This window comes from Choloepus didactylus, chromosome 6 (genome assembly GCF_015220235.1).
Source record: "Choloepus didactylus isolate mChoDid1 chromosome 6, mChoDid1.pri, whole genome shotgun sequence".
NCBI lineage: Eukaryota > Metazoa > Chordata > Mammalia > Pilosa > Megalonychidae > Choloepus > Choloepus didactylus.
In genome coordinates, this window is record NC_051312.1 from 73,623,300 (window position 1) to 73,645,091 (window position 21,792).

Below are 21,792 nucleotides of genomic sequence, written 5' to 3' on the forward strand. Positions count from 1 at the left end.
ATTAGTTCACAAATTTACAGTTCTAAGTCCATGGACATGTCCCAATTAAGGCATCAACAGGGCCTTCTCTGAGGAAAGGCTGATGGCATCCAGGGTTCCTCTGTCACATGAGAAGGTACATGGCTGGCTCTGATGATCCTTCTCTCCCATGTTTAGCTTCTGGTTTCATTGGTTTTCTCCAAAGTATCTCTGGATTTCTGTTTCTCTTATCTTCTCTCTTAAGTTTCCTAAGCTCTCTCCAAAACGTCTCTGCCTTTTATCCTCTTATAGAAGACTCCTGCAAGGGGATTAAGACCCACCTTGAATGGATGGGGTCACATCTCCATGGAAACAACCTAATCAAAAGGTCCCACACACAATAGGTCTGCCCCCACAAGATTGGATTAAAAGAACATAGTCTTCTCTGGGTACATAACAGACCAAATTAGCACAGATATAATATATTTAGGGCCTGCCTTGGAGATTACCATACCCAGCAGCCTTCAACTCCTTTAAGTATTCAGTGTTTTCCTACTAATTTCCACCATGGCATAGGGAGAGGGAGATACAGTATTTACATTGAATTGCAAAGCAGAATTCAGGGCTGCTGCCAGATGCCCTGGCTTCTATTTGGAACATACACCTGCATGTTTTGAAACTTTTTCAGCAATCACTGTTCCTTTAGCATCCCAGCATGCCTGCCCTCATAACATGCCAGATGGTGTTTGTAAATATCTGGACCTCCAATACTCCTTTAAAAAGCATCTTGGTTAGCCTCCCTTTTAAGTCCTCATTTCCTTCTTTCCTGCTGTATTTCTGCTTCCTTCCCTCCCTCCTTCCTTCTCTGAGGAGTTGGCTTTTGGCCTCTGTGGCTCTAGGGTACACCATTCCTTCAGAGGCTAACTCTGGACTGTAGGTATTATTTAGAAATTGTGATCTGGTGGTTTTTCTGGCTGCCTTTACCGCAACTAGTTCTGGGAAGTTCTTTGGGCTCAGTAAGGCAGTGAGTCATCAGTTTATTTAGGAAGACATTGCCAGTGAACTCGGATGACTCTCTTCCTGGGTGCTAGGCCCTGTGCTAGAGTGTGGGAGATGAAGAAGATGATGCAGTCATTTTCTCTAAGGCATTTAAAACTTGGACTGATGATCTTGGCACCTGAATTTCTTAATCTGAGATTTCAATACATGTTTGGCAGTGACCTGGGTCCTATTAGCATTGCCAGTCCAGGAGTCCACGTGGGAAGAGACTCCATGTTGTGACTAGAAATTTGATTGGGGAGGGAAGGGGTGCTTTGGCGTTAGGAAGCTGGGTGTTTGACACCCTGTCCCACTGGAGACCGTCATTTCATCTACATGGAGGTAGAGAGACACAGTGATACTGAGACTTATTTGTGTCTAGCTTGTGGGGATGAGAAGGGCACCCTAGGGCACAGAAAACTGGAAGGGATGGCAGATGGGACCTTGCAGAGCTGTCAAGACTTGTATTTGCAGGGGAGTATGCTTCATTTGGATACTTCATCTGATGCTACCACCAAGCCAGTCTGTATTTATGATCCTGGATTCCATTCCCTGGGTTTTTACAGGTGTTTTGCTACTTTATTCCCTTCCTTCTCCTTTGTAGCCCTGCCTTGGTTTGGCAGGAGCATGTAGGAGAAGAAAATCTAAGCCTTTTTATTTGACCACCTGAGGTTTGTTCTTTGCTGTGTCTTGGTCTTCTGGAGTAAGTTTCCCTTTCCCTTTGTTGGTGAAACTGAATTGGGTACATTGCTTCACCCTTAGCTGGCAGGTAGACCCTTCCCACAGGCTATTCCCACTCTAGCTCACAAGATTTGGCTGCATCCAATTCTGGGGGAAGGTTGCAGTGGTGGGGGTGGGTTCTCAAAGTTCCTCTAAATTCCAGAGGTCAGACTTTCTGGTGCTGGTGTTAATGACCTGGGGTAAGACTGGAAGCTGCTTGGTAACTTGCAAGCAAGGAAGTGTTGGGTTTAGAGCTAATTCAGCCGCCTGGATGGGATGAACTTTGGCTACTTAACTGCTCTCAGGAATTTTCATTTGTGCAATAAAACCTGGAAGGCAGCAGGAGTTATTCTTAGAGGATCTCCTGTGCCTGCTAATTTCCTAGACAGCTTCTTCACTGTGAAACTCCAGCACCTGCATTATTGCTACTTGGAAATGTAGACTGTCATTGTGTTTGGGAACTTTGCCTCTGGACGTAGGTGTGGGAAACCTGGATGTCTGTAACAGTTCAGACTTCTTGAGGGCAAGGACTCTGTCTTCCTTCTGTGTCCTCAGAGCCTGGGACAATGCCTGTTACATAGAAGACTAACTTTCTGATGGCTAGTTGACTGGGTGGCTGGGAAAGGAGCCTTGGAGTATAGGCTAGTGTGTTATTCAGGCCCTAGTAGTACCTTCCTAATGAGTCTTCTTAACTCTGGACTTGCTTTCCATCCAACTATAGATTCTTAGAAAGTCAGAGCTGAAAAGTTCATTCAGATTGGGAAACTGGGGGACAGGGAAGGAGAGGGATTCCCCAAAGATACAGAGATAATGGCAGAAAGAAATCAAGCCTGACTCTCTTAAACCTCCTGTTATTTTATTGTACCTGGAATTGTCCTCCCTGCAAGCATTACTAGAATCTTCCTGTTCAAACACTTACCTTTGGTAAGATCAAACTTGGCCTGGTTTGTAACACTTTCCATAATAAAGGCCCTGGTCTTTCTTTCTACCCTTATCTTTCACTGCTTTCTAACGCAAACCCTATCTTTCTGCCAGTCTGGATGCAAATATTAGTTCTCTCTGTGTCACCCTCCCCCTCTTTTCTGCATTCACTCCTAGAACCCTTGGTTTGGAGCCTCCAAATGGCATTTATCATATAGTATCTCATAAGATGGGTATTTGTGTGGGTCTTATCCCATTACTCAAGTTGAACTCTTTGGAGGCCTGCATATACTCTACTGGAATGTTAGAGTTGGAGGGACTCTGGGTTCAGCTGGCTCAGTTGCATAAGAGGAAGTGAAGGCCCACACAGCTAAGTGGTAGTGGAACCATGATTTCAACCCACATTTGCAGGATTTTATACAAAGGGAGGCCATAGTTTGTGATGATGGTAAAATCCAGAGATGTCTTCAGTCCCACTATGAAGTGGGTACAGATTTGGACCCTGTGCCTTAGAAGAGGATAAGAGCTTGCAGAGAAGAAAAATCTGAGAGTTGTGGCTGTGGATAAAAGATAGTGTTGCAGTGTGACGTGGCCATGGCAGGACATCTCTCGGGAGGACCTGTGGCCTTGGTTCCATTACCTAAGGTTTTTCTTGCAGTCTTATCATGATACCATCTGTATTGGTTCAGTTATTTATTGCTGCAAAAAAAAAAAAAAAACAGTTTGATTACTTTGACACATAAATATACACACCAATAAAACCATCAGACAGTAGGACTTTCCTCAGATTCTTCCTGGATAACTGAACTCTAAACCTGACTTGTCCTGGAATGGCTAATTGGTTCTATGTTCAGTTAAGTCCTCATATGGAGCACTGTTCTCTGGGGACTCGTTTTCTAGAAGTTTAGAATTTTCTAAATCATCAGTTTCTGGTTTCTTTATACCTAGGGTTTCAGTTCTCAGCTTATCCCTTTCCTCTTGCATTTTACTAAAAGCTGCAAGGAGAAACCAGGCAGCACTTTCCACATTTAGTTTGGAAATCTCCTCAACTAAATAGCCAAACTTGTTACTTTGAAATTCCACCTTCCATCCGACACCAGGACTCGATTTTGCTAAATTGTCTGCCACTTTAAAACAAGGATTGCCTTTCCTCCAGTTTGCAGTGACACATCATTTCTATCTAAGGCCTCATCAGACATACCTTCAGCGTCTGTATTTTTACCAACAGTCTCTTCAAATCAGTCGAGGCTTTTTCTGTCAAGCTTCTCACAGTTCTTCCAGAATCTTCCCCTTATCCATTATTAAGCTATCCCAGCATTTTTGGTATTTGCAATAGTAGCACCCCACTCTACCGCTTCCAAAATCTGTCTTAGTCTGCTAGGCTGCTGAAATGTAGATACCAAAAAATGGGTTTGCTTTTAACTATGAGAATTTACTATTTTACAAACTTACAGTTCTGAGGTTGTGAAAATATTCAAATCAAGGCAATGCTTTCTTCCTGAAGACCAGCTGCCTGTGATCCTGGACTCCTCTGTCACATGGCAAGGTACATGGCGGCATCCATTGGTCTCTCCCTTCTCTTCTGAGTTTCTTTGCTTTTAGCTCCTTGCTTCTATGACTTTCTCTCTGTGTCTGAATTTCATTCTCTTATAAAAGACTCAAGTAACAGGATTAAGACCCATGCTGAATGAGGTGGTTCATATCTTAACTTAAGATCCTACTCACCAAAAGATCCTACCTACAATTGGTTCTACACCCAGAGATGGATTAATTTTAAGAACATAATTTTCTGGGTCCATTCACCTCCAAACCGTCACACCATCTCCACAATCTGGAAGCCATTTCTTAATTTGAGAGTTTTTTGCTGCCTAGAGAGACTGGGAATGAAAACAGTTTTGCTTACTAACCCAGCAAACCCTTGCTCATTTATTTTCCTTTAAATTTTGCTTGAAAACTGAAAATCCCCCCCCCCCCTTTTTTTTGTTCATCTCTTTTCTTTTTCACTTTAGGCAGCTAGAAGTAGTCAGATGGCACTTTCAACACTCTGCCTAGAAATCTCCTTAGCTAGTTCATCAAGTTTATTAGGAATACTTCCTATTTTCCATGTTAAAATGGGTGACAGTCATCAAATTTTTAAACACTGCAAAGGTTCTTCTTCTGCCAGCTTCTAATAATATTTTCCTTTCTTTCCCTTAAACCTCTCTTGACAGCCTCCTCGAGGCCCTTTAGGCTTTCACTAATATTGTCTAGCCCTTCCAGCTTCCACCTGCCACTCAGACCCAAAATCAGTGTTACATGTTTTAGGATTTTGTTTCAGCTGTACTCTACTGCCAGGTACCAAAATATGTTCTAATTATCTGTTGCTACATACCCACCCCAAAACTTCTATTACACTCACAAACTATGTTAGGAATTCAGGTAGGGCACTGCAGAGATGGTTCCCCAGTGGCTGGGGTCTGCTGTCACCTGGCAGCTTCTTCACCCAAATGTCTGGGGGTTGATGCTGGCTATTGCTGGGACCTCAGCTGGAACAGTCAGCCAGAAGCATCTACATGTGTCCTTTCCGTATGGCCTGGTCTCCGTCACAGCATAGGAGACAGAGAGTGGAAGCTGTCAGTTTCTTAAGGCTGGGCATGGAAAGTGGCATGCATCATTACTAAAGTATTCTGTTGATTAAGTGTCACAGACCCCAGATTCAAGGGGAGGGGTCATTTTGCCATGAGGCATGTTAAAGAATTTTGGGATCGTGTTTTATAACCACCACAAGTGTCTTTGGCATTGTTTCCTGTACTGGATTTCTCTTCCTCTTGTCTGTTATAGTGCCTGATAGGCTGTATAGAACAGTCTGGTTTTTACCAGATTAGGGCTTTGGGGATTTTCCTGTCAGGCATCATTTCTTACCTGTTTCGAATGGGCTTCCATGTTGTCAGTACTCTCTCTGTGTTCATTGCTGCCATTATTTAGATGACTTGGGATTCCGACCCAGAGAAGAGCTCAGCAATCCTCTTTGTGCTTCCCTAGAAATCAGTTGGGTGGGAGGGGAGGGACAGCCAGGTGCGGCTTCCAGAGATTCTTTGATGTACTTTCTGGAGGTGAAAAAGTGATTCAATTTCTGCCCTGACCCTCCCTGCCTTTCTGTTTGACCCTGACAAACTGATTGACTTCAAGAGTCTGTAGATGGTGGCCTCAATGTAGTTCCAATTGGAGGCCAAGGCTTTCCTGGATCTGAGGGGAGGTTGTTTTTGGAAGGCTAATTTGTGGGTGTCACCCTTTCCTGTGGCTTTTTATTAGAACTGTTCCAAAGTGGGAAGTCAGGGGATTTACTTGACTGCTCTGAGATTTACTTCCCTGCTCTGAGCTGGGGAACTTCTCCCTTTTCTCCTCCTGTGCTCCTCAGAGTTTGGCCTTGGAGGAGTGCCGTGAGAATGCCTTTCCCTAGAGCTGGAACAGTCATTGAGTGGTGGGAAGATGCTGATGCCCACAGAGCCAACAGGGTCCATCTTAGTTGAGCATCCCTAGAATGGTGACTGGCCAACTCCCAGGCAGTTTCATTTGGAAGCAAGCTAGAAGCCTGCTTAGTAGCATCAGGAGCATACTGGAAGCTGGCTTCAGTGTAACCTTAATCTGTGGATAGCTTCACTTGATGGCATCCACAGCCCTTCCTGGCACCTCTGGGGCTATTTCTTGGGTTCCCATTACTCTCCCCAACTGGCCCCAACTTGGTCCCCTTCCTGATACTGACATTTGCAGAAGCCCTGTGACCAAACAAAGCAAATTTGGACATGCTGATTTCAGAACTGCCTTGTCATCAGGGACTAAAGGTAGTCTTCCTTCTATAAAAAAAAATCCCTGTGTGTACTTAACAATATATGGGGCATCCTTGGCATGCTTGCTTCCTGCTGTGTTACTTGAGAATGGCTTATGTCACTAACCCAAGGGATGTCTTTGTGAAACAATACAAGAGGAAGGGCATGTAGTTTGCACTTTAACCCTTACTCTTTGTACCCCCCCCCCACGCTTTTCTCTTTTTAAATTTGTTTCTCTTTCTGTTCCTTTAGTTCATACCCTTTCTATCCTATTCAGTTATCTTATACATTTGCCTATGTATGTGTTTATGCTCTTGTTTTTTTAAAAGTTTCCTTTGCATTTTTCCCTTTCTTCTCTCTCCTTTTTCTCCTTTTATCTCACTCCCTGTCATAAATGTTGATTTTGGCTAGTCATATGCTGCAGTGTTGGCATCTGTGCCCATGCTGAACAGCAGAGCTGGCTGCTTATTGACAAGGTGGTGGCACAATGAGTGCCCAGTTTTAAAGTGTCTGGCTCCCCAGGGGTAAGCTCTAGGATTTTAGAATAACACAGAGAGGTGATATGAGCAGAGTCTTGGGTGTCTGTTGACTGATTCGTACTTTTCTTTTATATTTCTTTTACCGTTGAGGAGCTATTTATTGTGATCAAACACTTTTAAAGACTGACATCATTTTAGTTACACAGCAAGGGTGTGAGGATACTCAGAGCAAACATCTCCCTCCTGTTTTACAGATAAGAAACTTGAGGCTCAGAGAATTCAGGCGACTTGCCTGTGAACAAAGCCAGAAAGTAATGGAGTCAAAACTAGACCAGAATATATGTTACATATATCATAAAAATATGATTAAAATTAATAAAACAAAACAAAACTAAAACCTAGACCAGAGCCCAGGTCTTTGACCCTTGGTCTACTATACGATTTTCACTTTATGGGAGAGGGCTTTAGGGGCTGATAGCCATGTGGAAGCTCTGCGTAGCTTTACTGATTGTTCTCCAGATCTTGTAGCACGAAGTCTGTTGGCAGTGCCCCTGGTCAGGCATAAAGGAGACCTAGGTTTTAATCATTTTTTTTTCATTCATTCAATTAGTCATTCAACAAAAATATATTAATTCATATTAAATTCCAGTTTCAGTGCAAAGTGCAGGGGATATCAAGATTAATATGACACTGTCACCACTTCAGGAAGGTTCCGCACATAGTCTAGTGAGGGAGACAGGTGAGGGAACACCTGTGCAATAAAGTGTTACAATTGCTATAATATAGACATTTTTCTAGGTACAGTGGAGACATAAAAAATTGGCCATCTCCACCTAGGTGAAAGGGGTAAGGTTGAGAGAGATTCCATAGAGGAGGTTATACTTGAATTGAACTATACAGATACGTAAATGCTCACCAAGTAGACAAGCCACTTGTTGCATTCCAGGCAGAGGATGCAAAATACCTAGAGGTGTGATAAAGCTAGGAGTTTGATATGGCTCTGGGTGGGAAACAGGACTGGTATGGAGGGAAAGATAGGTGAAATGACAAGGAAAAGTAGGTAGGGACCAGAACAAATTCAGCCATGCCTGTGAATTTGCACTTTACTCTGTAGATAGTGGGGAGTTTCAAGCATGATCAGATTTGCATTTTAGAAAGATGTCAGAAGATGAGAGGATGGATTGCAATTAGTTTAAGACTGAAGGCAGGGAGAGAAGTTGAGACTGTTTTAGTAATCCTGGTGAAAGATAAGATCTGAACCAAGGAAGAAGCAGTAAAGCAGTGGAGATAGTGAGGAAGGCGACAGGCCTGAAAGATCTTAAGGATGTAGAATTGATAGGACTTAGTCATCAAGTAGGTCAGTGTGTTTGGGCAGGAGTCTGGATCCAGATGCTTGAAGGACAAAAGCATACAGACAAATCTAAACCTCTTCTTCCCACTCTGAAATGAGTTGGGAATCTAGACAGTGGTAAAAGCCGGGGGTGGGGGGGGTGAAGGAAGCATAAAGCAGCCTAGAGATGAAACCATGTGACAAATAGATGCCTGGATCCAGCCCTGGTGGAGGAGAATGAGGGTAAAGGGGGTATTTTCTAGTCTAAGGCCAACCTGCTAGGTGGTCCTTGGATCCCAATCCCCCTCACTGCCTGCTTAAGGATGTTCCTCCTGCATTTGTTGCCTCTCTTGGATCATTCCCTATAGTATCTCCCAGCTCATATGAACAAACAAAAGATTTCTATTACCCCACATTCCCCTCCAACTGCCATCCCATATCCTTGTTCCACTTTTTAGGAAAACTCTTTGAAAGAGTTGTCTGAACTCTATTTCTCCACTTCCTCTCCTTCCATTTTCTTGAATTCCTTCCAGTCAGACTTTCCTTCCTATTTCTGCATCGAAAACTCTTTTTACAGTGACACATGACCATGTTGCCAAAGTAATGGTCATTTCTTGGTCTATCATATTCTGTTGTTATCAGCATTTGACTCTGTTGATCATTTCCCATTTCTTGAAGACCTCACGGTTTTCGTCTTCCCTCATTAAATGCTGTTCCCAATCTCCTTTGCTAGTTCCTCCTACTCTTCCTGAAGAATGCCCCAGGGCTCAGTCCTTAGACTTCTTCTCTAGCTATACTTATTCTCTAGATGATTTCTTGTAGTCCTATAGTTTAAAATAAAATTTATATACTGCTGCTGTCTCCCCAATTGAAAATTATAACCCAAACCCCATTCTACCATGTGCTCATACCAAAATCTTGGTGTCATCTTTTACATCTCCTTATCTCTCACACCCCTCAACCAATTCATTAACAAATCCTATTGGCCTAACCCTCAAAATAGATGCATCCCTGCTGCTTCCATTCTGGTCCAAGCCATCACAATCTCTTGTCAGGGTTGTTGCAGTGGCCTTCTAAATAGTTCCCCTGCTGCCACCCTTGCACTCTGACTCTTCATTCCCTGATGCAAAGTCAGATCATGTCACTCTTCTGCTTAAACCCATTCAAGAGCTTCCTTTCTCTCCCAGAATAAAAGACCAGGTCTTATTAGTGAGGACCACAAAGTGCTACATGATGTGGTCTCTGCTACTTCTCTAACTAATCTTCACTTCATTCCCCCTCTTTTCATTCCACTGTAGCCACAATTGCCTACTTGTTGCTTCTGGAGTACAATACGTATGTACATCTCAAATCTTTGCTATACTGTTCCTTCCGACTGGAACATTCTTCTCCTGAATAAATATATTGTCACTTCTTTTAGGTTGTGTTCCCATGTTCCCCAAGCAGAGGGGCCTTTCCTGACCTCCCAATATAAAACAGCAACTCATCCTCACTATTAATCTTTTATCCCTTTACTCTTCTTTTCGTCTTCATTTGTTCCACAATCACCTCGCAGTGTTGGTTTATTTGTTTATTGTCTGCTCACTCTAAATCAACTCTGTCCCTCTACCAGAATGTGAGCTATAGAGAGCGCCTCCATTTGGTTCAGTCTCTGTCTATCCCCCATGCTTAAAATAATACCTAGTATATAGTTGGTGCTCAACAAATATTGGTTGAATGGATGAAGAGCCAAAGCATGTCCCAAGCCTGATAAGGCTGCTACACTGTGGTCTGGGTGATAGGTAGTTTTCCTTTGTTCTTTGCTCAGTGTTCGTAAAAAGTTGTTAAAGAGCTATCCTTGTAATCCTGAAGAAGTAGAACTAGAACTGTCCATGGCAGAGAGGGAGACCCAGGCGCAAAAGAAGGCTTTGCTCAGATGGTTGGCTTCCCGAGACAGCCTGGCCATTTTCTTTGTCATGTTTCCCTTTGTCCAACAAGGGGAGAATAATCTAAACTTTTATTCCCAGCCTCAATTTGAGCAACTGGAAACAACGAGAGAGAATGAAACTGGTGCCCAAGAGTAAGCACTGTCTCCCATTCATGCCAGGAATTTGCAGCTGCTGTGTGAACTCATCATAAAGAAGAACAAAGCATCCTGACAACTAGTCCCATTTGGTCCCTCCTTAAACTTCTGCTCTCTCTGCTTTTGAGCTCATCCTCCCTCAACCTGGGAGAGAAGACTGACGGAAGCTGATTCTTGGGATTACAGGACTAGCTCCATTTTCAGAGAATGCTCAGGGGAGACTCCCATAAGAGTGCCAGAGCCTTTGGTAGTAAGAAAGAGACCCAGTCCAAACATAAAGGCAATGGAAGCTGGACTGTGGAGAAGTGGAGAAGAGAGGAGTGGAGAGTGGAGATGGAAGGTACGGGGCAGTGGTTCCCCACTGGCAAAGGTGTGAGTCAGTTATATGCAAGCCTGGCCTTTATCCTACCTATATCATTTTACTCCTAAAACTTAGTAGTAAACCACCCTAAAACTTAGTAGCTTAAAACAACAGTTTATTATTTCTCATGTTTCTGTGGGTTTGCTGTGTAGTTCCTCTATTGGTTTTCCCTGGGTTCACTCACATAACTGGATTCAGCTGGGTCTAATATGGTGGCACTCATGTGTCAGGCAGTTGGTGTCTGGCAGTTGGCTGGCAGTGCCATAATTATGCTTCACATGGCTTCTCATCCTCTGAAAGACCAGACTGGCTTCCTTACATGATAGTCTCAGGGCAGCATTCTGAGTGGGTGAGGGAAAACTGCAAGGCCCCTTGAGGTCTTGGTTTGAACTCAGGTAGCTTAATTTCCACCACATTCTGTTGTTCAAAACAAGTCACAAGGTCAACCCAGATTGAAGAGGTGGAGAAGTAAACTCTACCTTTTGATAACATGAGCTGCAAAGAATTTATGTCTATATTTAATTTATTCCCTTTCTCCCCAAGAATGTTCAGAATGCTAGGATAGAAGTAAGCTGATGAAAAAGTTGCCTAGATGATTCTAATAGTCAGTCCCTTTTTAATGTTAGTAATTATTGAGCTAAGATTGAATGCTGTGTGGTAGACACTGAGCTGAACACTTTATGTATGTTATCTTTATTTCTTACTTTTAATCCCCATTTTATAGATAAGGGAACTGAGGCTTAGAGAGGTAAAGTTATTTGTGCAAGGTCACATAGCTTGACAGTAACTACACCAAATCTTGAACCCAGAGGCATGATGTTCTTTCCCTCAATTGAGAACCACCGGCCTAGTATAACCTGGTTAAAAAATTAATACTAATGATAATTAACAGTCATCATGAGGTACAATGTATTTTATCATTTTACATCCATGCTCTCTTTTGCCCATTATGACAATCGTTGATGTATTTGCAACACTTTTGAGGGAAAGCTCGGAGAAAAAATAGATTTGCCCATGGTCATGTTACTAATAAGAGGTAGAATCAGAAACATATGGAGAGATAGTGAATTCTGCCCTCAAGTGAGAATGTCAGCCCCATGAGGGCAGGGCCTTGTCTATATTGTTTACCGATTAGGGTCCCTAGAACCTTGGAGTAAGTGAATGCTGTCTCCTCTGTGATGAATGCAGGGACACCTGGGCTCCAGATCAGCATGGGCAGGCCCCTCATTCTACCCCATGGGGCCCTAACGTTTGTGGGGAGGCTGGTCAAGGGAGTACTTCAGCTCTGGACCCCAGATCAGCAATGATCAAAAAGGCAGGACCTACTCTCTATTTTATCCTTCAGGAGAGGAGAGAAACTAAACCTCAGTTAAAGCAGGCTAGTCATTGCAAGAAATTTCTTAACCTGCGGTGATTTATCCATGCTGTGGCTACTAGGAGAAGTCCACAGATTCATCCTTTCTGAAAGTATGCTGGAATCAGAGAGACCAGAAGTCCTGACTATTTTCTGTTCCACCTACAGGAGCCATTCCACATATTCCTATAAGTAACAGTGGCTCCATGGCCTGGTGAATTCTCCTTGGGGCTTGGAGAGGCACATCTCTAAGAAAATAAATAGCAATACGTCTGGAAGAATGAGGTATATGTGGTTTGAAAAGACTTCTCAAGAGATTCTGAGTTTCTTTAGGTGCCTGTCATCTCCCACCAGAATTTAAGCTTCTTGAGAACACTAATTTGTGTCTGTTTTATTAATGCGTGTATTTCTGCCACATAGAGTAGGACCCAGTACGTAGTAGGTGTTCTCTAAGTGTTTGTTGATGAATAAACAAATGCTATGGTCCTGTATGAAAGGCATCTTCTCTAACCTCCAATTGAATATAACTGAAATAGAGTCCTTTGTAGCCCAGACACTCACTTGCGTAGGAGGCTGGGCTGATGACCTCTTGCATCCATGGTTCTTTAAAGTGAATAAGAGGGACCTAAGGCCTCTGCTGACTCTGGGTAGGTGGGGATCTCCCCAGGCTCAAGCCTGGCGTAAGCCCTGCTGCTCCCTACCCAGGGAGAGTTGAGACTTATTCTGTTCACACCTCTGAGTTGAGCAGGGTCTCTTTGGTCATTGGTTTGGCTGGGCACTGAAGTTCTCTCATCTGTGTCCATGTGCACGTGGGTTGGCTCTTATTTGACTTGCCCTTTTAAAAACAACTTAAGCATGTTGAGGTTTCCTGTTGATCAGGGGCAGCCAGAGGCTATGACCCAACAGGGAATTGTCAGCCAAGCCCTGACTCACCCGAGCTTCAGTTTTCTGTGTGTGAGCAAGCAATGACAGCAGCCTGGCTTTAGGGCAGCTGGCTGTCTTCCTATGGATGGCAGGGGACTCAGGAGCCTGCAAGGCTGTTCAGCCTAATTTTGAAGGCCATGCCGTTAGGGTCAGGGAGGCCTCTCTAGCATGCAGTGTTAAGCAAAAACCTGCTGTCTGGACTAAACCTGTTTGGAAAGTATTCTGAGACTTGACAGTGATTACCCTAGTACACAACTAGAAAACTATGCTAGAGAAGAAGTATGCTTGTGGGTTCTCTTTGTTAGGCTCACCTTTATCTTTTCCTTTCTTTATTTGTTCTTTATTCACTGAGTACCTTCTGGATCCTGGGTATGTGTTCCTGAACCTGGAGGATATAATGGTCTAGTAGGGAAGACCAAGAGGTCCTCTGATACGTGTGAAATCTGCATTTGAGACAAGGGCATGCCCAGGACTGTGGGGGTTTCTGCTGAACTCTTACCTAGGGGCTGGAGCAGTTCACAAAGATGACACAGGCTACTGCTTCCTCTCTGGAGAGGCAATACAGTGCAGTGTAAATCCATGTCCTTGCCTCACCACTTACCACTGATGGACCTTGGGTGAGATATTTAACCCTTCTATGCCTCAGTGTTTTTCATTTGTAAAATGGGAAGGATAATAAGTGACAATAACTGCATAGAATTTCCATGTGGCTTAAATAAATTAATATATGTAAAAGTATTTATTTAGAATTGTTCCCAGTGTTTCCTAAGATCTATATGTGGATGTGGAGCTGGAAAATGGCTGATTATATAGATATAACATCCTGAAGTTTTTGCCACTGCCGGATGGTGGAACTGCCTACAGAGTCTCTTCATTGAGACAGTGGAGAGGACAATTTCTTGAGGTGCCCTCCTGACCCTTTTGAGGCTGTCAGGGATCCAAATTCTGGTCAAGATCCAAGCTGAGGAAGCAGTATCTTGTGTCTGGTAAAGTTTCAGGGAAGATAGGGACTGGTTAAAGAGAACGATCAAAGGGTGTGAGTGTATATTTGGGCTACTTCAGGAAGGTTCTTGCTCAGTGATGTGCTGGAGCTGCCTCATGAGAGCCAATCAGTAGCATCTCTTCCCAACTCCATACTCAGTAACATCACATGGCTTGAATTCAGCCATGGTGGGAAGATTTATACCATAGAAATTGGTAAATGCTATAAATCTGTACTTTCCTCCCAGAGAGTTGGTTGTTAAACATTGAGCAGCACAGCATGGTCTTACTGTTTCCTGGCTGGCAAATGCAGACTCTTGAGATGCCGTAGCCTGTCACAGGACAGGCTCCTGTTTCAGGAAGTGCTTAGAGTCTCTGGGGATGAATGGGGCAGAGAGGCCCATGGAATTTGGTCTGCTCTGGCTTAGCTGCTATTTGTTTCCTTGAGGATGGCCTGGAAGTTGCACTGCATGGTTAGAGTATTTTTTAGCTTAATAGTCTTTCAGGAAAGGTATCAGACCTAGGAATAAAATATGCTACCCCTTATTCTCAGGCCACTCAACTGCCATTTTCTTTTCCTTTTTGTTTTGTTTCTAGGTCTCAGTCAGTCTCTCCACCTCCAGTTCTCTCCCCACCGAGGAGTCCCATCTACCCGCTCAGTGACAGTGAAGCCTCAGCCTGCAGGTACCCCAGCCGCTCCAGCTCCCGGCTGCTCCTCAAGGACTGGTGCCCCCGGGACCCTTCGCCCCCAAAGCCTCAAGATCCCTCCCCAGACACTTCACCACCCATCTGTCCCCTCAAGGCCACAAGCTTCAGTTATCTGGACAGGAGCCCTTTAGTGTGCAAGAGAGAGGACCAGAAGGAGAATGTCCAAGGGACAGCCCAGGATGTAGAGGGAGTAGCTGCTTGCCTCCCCCTTGCCCAGAGCACTCCGACCTTGGTGTCGGCAGCTGGCCCACGGAGCCTCTTGCTGAACCGCACTGGCACCCGTGCCCGTAGCTTGGGCATTCGGGAGAAGATTTCAGCATGGGAAGGTCGCCGAGAAGCTTCACCCAGGATGAGCATGTGTGGAGAGAAGCGGGAGGGCTCTGGGGGCGAGTGGGTGGCCAGTGAGGGCTGCCCCAGTGTGGTGCCATCCCCTTGCAGCTCAGAAAAGACCTTTGATTTCAAGGGCTTCCGGAGGATGAGCAGGACCTTTTCTGAGTGTTCCTATCCTGAGACCGAGGAGGAGGGAGAGGCACTCCCTGTCCGGGACTCTTTGTACCGGCTGGAGAAGCGACCAGGCCGGAGTGAGCCCAGTGCCTTCCTCAGAGGGCATGGCAGCAGAAAGGAGAGCTCAGCAGTGCTGAGCCGGATCCAGAAAATTGAGCAGGCCCTGAAGGAGCAGCCTGGCCGGGGACTCCCCCAGCTCCCCAGCAGCTGCTACAGCATAGACCGAGGGAGAAGGAAGACTGGAACCTTGGGCACCTTGGAGGAGCCAGCAGGGAGCGCGAGTGTGGGTGCTGGCAGCCAGACAACAGGAGTGGCTGGAGTTGGGAGGGAGGCGGGCCCACCCCCAGAGAGGGAAGGCAGTGATTCCAGTAAGCCAGGGACTCCTGGAAATAGTCCTGGCTCCCAGCTGCTGCCATCAAAGAGCTCTGATCCCGCTGTGAACCCTGTCCCCAAACCTAAGCGCACCTTTGAATATGAGGCTGACAAGAACCCCAAGAGTAAGCCAAGCAATGGTCTACCTCCTTCACCCATACCTGCTGCTCCACCCCCTCTGCCTTCCACCCCAGCCCCACCAGTCACCCGGAGACCCAAGAAGGACATGCGTGGTCATCGCAAGTCCCAGAGCAGGTAACACATGCCCTTCCAGTATCTCGTAGATGAGCACAGTGACTTTCTTTTTAAATGGAGGATGTGAAAGTGGATTTTAATCTTGTGTCCCTATTAGTAGTATTTTATAAATGCTTAGCACCAAATAATTGTTAGGTGGTAGTTGTGGTAGTGAAAAATGAGATTTTTCTTCTCTTCTTACCAGATACTTGAACATGAATGGGATGGGGAAAGTACTTCTTCCAAATACTATGTTCTGAAGATACTGGCTGGTCTGTGGAGTAGAGTTGGGCTGTTTCCCAAGCCCGATTGGAACCTCCTCAATACTCTACCTAAAAATAAGGATTAGCAGGATTTTAGCCTCACTACTGCCAAAAATGCCAGCATTAGAAATGTATTTCTTCAGATGAAGCATTATCTGAACACTGCATACTATCGTTAACAGAGTAGTGTCTACAAATTCAGCATGTGATTTCCTCTCTCCTGAAGTCCTCCTGGCTGTACAGGAGCCCTGGGTCAGTATGAAGAGGGGATCTTGAAAGGGGAGACTGATGGTAAAAGGAGCAAAAGAATATTTCACCTATTTTTTGGTCTTGTCCAAGAGTGGCCTTCTCTGAGGCTCACATTGGTTGCCTGGCCATTCTCAGCATATCCGACGTGGGACTTCCAGAGCTGTCTCTACAATGTATAGTGCTTTGACAGCTGGAACTGCTAGTGTTGGTGAAATTTGACAGGCATCTTGTTTTCTGAATAGGGATGGGCTGGTAGCCTTCCTTCTGAAGACCCCTTCACTGCCTTTCTCTCTCTCTCTTTTTTTAAATTCAGTTCTATTGAGCTATATTTACATACTGTACAATCATCCACAGTGTATAAATCATTTGTTCACAGTACCATCATATAGTTGTGCATTCATCACCAAAATCAATTTTTGAGCATTTTCATTACTCCAAATTAATTAATTAATTAATACAAGAATAAAAATGCAAGTAAAGAACACCCAAAACGTCCCGTCTCCCCATTATTCATTTAATTTTTGTTCCCATTTTTCTTCTCATCTGTCCATAAACTGGATCAGGGGAGTGGGAGACACAAGGTTTTCACAATCGCATAGTCACACCATGTAAGCTACATAATTGTACAATCATCCTCAAAAATCAAGGCTACTGGGTTGCAGTTCAAAAGTTTCAGGTATTTTCTTCTAGCTATTCCTTTACACTAAAAAATAAAAAGAGATATCTATATAATGCTTAAGAATTACCTCCAGAATGACCTCTTGACTATTTGAAATCTCTCAGCCACTGAAACTTTATTTTGTTTCATTTCCCTTCCCCATTTTTGTCAAGACTTTCTCAATCCCATGATACCAGGTCCAGGCTCATCCCCAGGAGTCATGTCCTGCATTGCCAGGGAGATTTACACGTAGCGGGGAGGGCAGTTAGTTTATCTACAGTGTTGGCTTAGAGAGAGAGGCCAATTCTAAGCAACAAAAGAGGTTCTCTGTGAGTGACTTTTAGGCACAGTTATAAATAGACTTAGCCTCTCCTTTGCAGTAAGAAACTTCATAAAGGCAAGCCCCAAGATTGAGGGCCCAGCCTTCTAAATTGGTAGTCCCCAATACTTGTGAGAATATCAGTAATTCCCCAGGTGGGGAAGTTTAATATTTGTGCATTTTCTCCCAGTCCCTCAGAGGGGCTTTGCAAATACATTTTTATTGTCTGCCCAAATTACTTTGGGATGTATCAGGGTTTCACACTAACTTGTACAAACCAACTAGATCTCACTTCCTATATAATTCCATATAATTACCGTGTTTAAGTAAACTGACCATACAAGTAATATTTTCTGGTGTGTTACAGAAAACTGCCTTTTTCTTCTAAACCAAAGTCAGATGTGCAGTCAGGTTTGTTTCACTTCTGGGGATTCTTCACTTGTCCCCACATTTCAGGCTTCATGCAGCTAATTTATCTCAAATATAAACTTTCCTGTCACATGCAGAGAGAAAGAAATCACAAAATTTCAGGCCCATGAGCCAGAACAGCCTTTGACTAAGGGTATAGGCTAAGGGTAATCCTGTGTTTTGGCCCACCCCAATATGTTCACTGGCTCTTTAATTCTTTAAGAGCCTGCCAAGAGAATTTACTTTGTTCTTATTCATCCATTTCTGTAAACTCCCACCTAGAGCCTACTCTGCTCCAAGTCTTGTGCTGGTCAACAGGACACAAAGACAAATAAATCATGGTTCTTCCATTCAAGGGTTTCATGATCGGTGCAGGAGATAGCTGCACAAATAAATCATAGATGCTGTGTTATGTGCCATGATCTGGTCAGTGTAGGATGCTGCAGATATCCAGAAGAGAGCTGTCTAATTTAGACTCTCAAATGAGGGAAGGCTCTTTATAGAGGGAGTTGCTCAGAATTTAGAAAAATTTAGAAAAGCAAAAAGCAGTTAACTAGGTAAAAAAAAGGGACAGGAAGAGTATGTCAGCCTAAAGGTTTTATATATACACACACACCACATTTAAATATAATGTATATACACATATACTATATATGGTGGAGTCACTTCATATAAGAATTAACTTAAGCAAATTTAAATCTGCTCTTAGAAAAAAATAAACAGTTCAGAAAGCGGTGGCTATTCTACCTGCCTTTCTGTTTCCCTGAATAAGCATAAGGTGGTATGTTTCTGTCTATTGTCCCAGGTATGATTGATTCTTATATTTAATATACTTTTTTTATTTTTGTTTTTAAATACAAACCCAATATTTGTTATGGTATTCAACCAAAGAAAAAGAAATCTGTAAAATCTGGGGAAGAAACTGATTATATTAGTCTTAATGAAGAACAGTACATTGGTCTCCAACATGGTAACCTCCTGAGACATTTTCAAGGATAACTTGATTGAACATGATTTGTATCTTACTTATGACTTTAGAACTACCTGCGTAAGATATGACTCCGCTATATATGCCAATGAAAACCTGGTCTCAGACCAGCAGTGGTCCATGGGCCAACATTTGGGAACCACTGAATTTAGCAGCCATTGGCTATTTAGCTAGTTAAGTCTGGGCCAAAGTCAGAGACTTGGGAGTCATCAAAGTAGAAATGGCAGATATGGTGATGGCTTTGGATGAGGCCTCTTTTAAGAGACCTTGGTGCTTAAAAGGCAATTGGAAATGAGATTCTCTCACAAAAACCTGAAAAACAGTTGCCAGAGAGGTAATCGAAAAGTAGGAGAGAATGTTTCACAGAGGTCAAGGGAGAAGAGTGCCAATGTAAAGACTGTTCAGCAGCATTGAGTGCTGCAGAGGGGTCAGGCAAGCTGAGAACCAGATGTGGCCTTTATGACATCTTTAGTCCTTGGCTTGCACCCCGGGACTCTCAGGGGGAGTTGTTCATTAAACAAGAGAGAAAAGACTTCATTGGTTGAAAGTTCTGATGGCACCCAAAAGAAGAGAGAGGTGATGGTGATAATGGGTGAGAGGAGGGATTCTTCTCTTCTCTCCCAGTCCAGGAGCCTGCTGAGACCTGCTTTAGAGAGGAAGAGGATGTAGTTGGGGTTAAGTCTCAAACAAGAGAAGAACCTCCCTATTGTAGGAGTGGCGTGTACCTAGTGCCTTAGGCGCTAAAGGCTGTGGTCTTAAAACAGGGGAAAGGTTATTTGGAGGGTGTAAAGGAACAGGCTACTAAGGGAAGCTGGGTCTCAGAAGTAGCTTCTACCTGCAGATTGTCCTCCTAGCTCCTCCTCAGAAGTGGTCTGATTTGTTTTGAGGGCTTAGCCTTCCTGCTTCAACAAACCACCTACCACTGACTCCCCACCCTCTCGCCCCGTACAGCCCTGGGTATCATCCTTCTAATGTTGAGCCCTTACTACCTGCTCGATGCAGTAGAGGAGCCCTTGCTAAGATGCAGACACTCAATTCCTGTGGTAATGGTAGGTTGTTATCAAGGTAGATATTCTCCAGGGCTTGGAGGCCATGGCTGTGGTTAAAAACTCAGACTCTGGCGTCAGACAGCTGGGGTGAGTCCCACCTCTGTCATTTCATCTCTCTAGGCCTCAATCTCATTTATAAAATGGGACAATATCTAATAGCATGTGAAGATGAATGAGATAGCATAATGTAAAGCATTTGACATGGCATCTGACACATACCACCCGTTTAAGCTATGGTAGTTGTTATTGGTGTTGGTATTATTTTGGACCAGGTACTTCACAGGCTTTCAGATCATTTCTCTTCATTTGGATGGTGGGTTTGGATCTAGATGCTTTGCTCAGTAGCTGGTTGGGTAAGGAGAGCCTCTGATCTTTGCTGTTGCCCATGGTCAACTCCCAACACAACAGCAGGGATCTGGTCCAACTGGAATGACTCTTGCTCTCATTATCCACAGAAAATCCTTCGAGTTTGAGGATGCATCCAGTCTCCAGTCCCTGTACCCCTCTTCTCCCACTGAGAATGGTACCGAGAGCCAACCCAAGTTTGGATCCAAAAGCACTTTAGAAGAGAATGCCTATGAGGATATTGTGGGTAAGCAGAGGCAGTGGTGGTGGGCTGGGTCATCTCTGGAAGTCTGGGGGCTGTGGAAGAACAGGAATAGGAAGCGATGCTCACAGCGTCCACCTCATTCACCATGGGCAGAATGGTCCCCACTCTTGAAATTCCTCATTGGAGATGGGCATCCAGGGAAGCACCTTAGGAAACACTGAGGAACAGTGATTAAAGCCTGGCCTTTGAATAAACTGAAATCCAGAGGGTCCTCTGGGGCCACAAGAAGGAGAAAGCTGTGTCATCCCTTTCTTTTATTTTTGGAAGGTTTTACAGTCTAACAGGCCCTCTTCCTCAGCTCTGAACCCTTAGGTAAATCACTTAACATCTCTGTGGCCTCTGTTTTCTCTTATAAAATGATTGTGTTAACTACAGTATTAGTAATCATACTTCATGAGATTATTGTTAGAATTAAATGAGATAAAATATATTATCAAAGTACCTATCACAGTGCCTGGTCCTTAATATATTCCTCCTATCCTTCCCTTAGAGTAAGTTGTGTCAAGTACTATAAAAGGATCTGAGATTCTACTTTGCTTGCAAGTGAACAAGGTTAACTTTCCTCAGGTTCATATATGTTGGCAATAGACACAAGACTTCTGGGTCACAGCAAGCACATGTGCTTCATGTAACATGGGTTCCCCTTGCCCCCAAGTCTCCTGTGGTCAGTATGGAGGAGGCCCAGGTAGAGGCTGCATACATGGTGGATCTGTCCCAGCAGAGAAGCCCCAAGCTTAGGAAACCCCAATCTTCAAAGGTGCTGCTAGCAAACCTGCCCAACCTTTGCTCCACAAGGAGACATTACCTTTATTATTCTGGTCAGGAAACAAATCTTCCTCTGCTTTAGAGGGAAACACCACCTCTGTCTTCCAAGGCTGTTTGCCATATAAGCATCCTTGAAAAGATAGTCAATGCCTGTTACTCAGAAGAAGTGCAGAAATAGAAGAAACCATGGAGAATTGTCTCCTAACCAATGGGAGGACTTTGATGTTGCCAGCGAGTTTGAGGGCAAACAAAAAACTGATGGTCTATCCTGGGGGTTGGGTTATTTTTGGCATTCATTTTAATTCTGGCCTCATTTCCTTCAGTGGGGGCTCTGAGTCCACTCAGGTATAGTGCTGAGTCCACTCAACAGTGTAGGTTGATGAAGAGGAGAGAAGCAGTGTGCTGTGGGCTTGCTTTCTCTCTGTGTATCTTGTCTTTTCCCTGTCTCTTTCTCTTTCAAGTCTTGGGGCTAAAGAGCATAGTCCTCAGTTAACATATTAGAGAGAAAAGAGGGCCTAGTGGAGAGAACCCTTCAGATTCAATCCGGAATCTTTCGAAGAGAGGGCCATTTATTCCCTCATTTGATCTGAGCCATCTGTTTTGTCAGTTTTTCCTTACAACTTGCTGGGCCAGCATTTCTGGGGAGGTGGTGACAGTGCTCAGACTCACAGAGGCTCTGCTTTCCCAGGAGCAGAGTGTATAGTATGTAACCATGCAAAATTGGGTCATAA

General features: G+C 44.1%; 1 protein-coding gene across 1 annotated transcript in view; it reads left to right on the top strand.

Moving 5' to 3' along the window:
• DENND2B (DENN domain containing 2B) overlaps window positions 1–21,792 on the top strand; it is a 190,674-nt gene that overhangs the window by 133,213 nt on the left and 35,669 nt on the right. Inside the window, 2 exon segments of the mRNA XM_037840044.1 lie at window positions 14,532–15,773; window positions 20,142–20,278. Coding sequence (XP_037695972.1) covers window positions 14,532–15,773; window positions 20,142–20,278 — 1,379 coding nt within the window.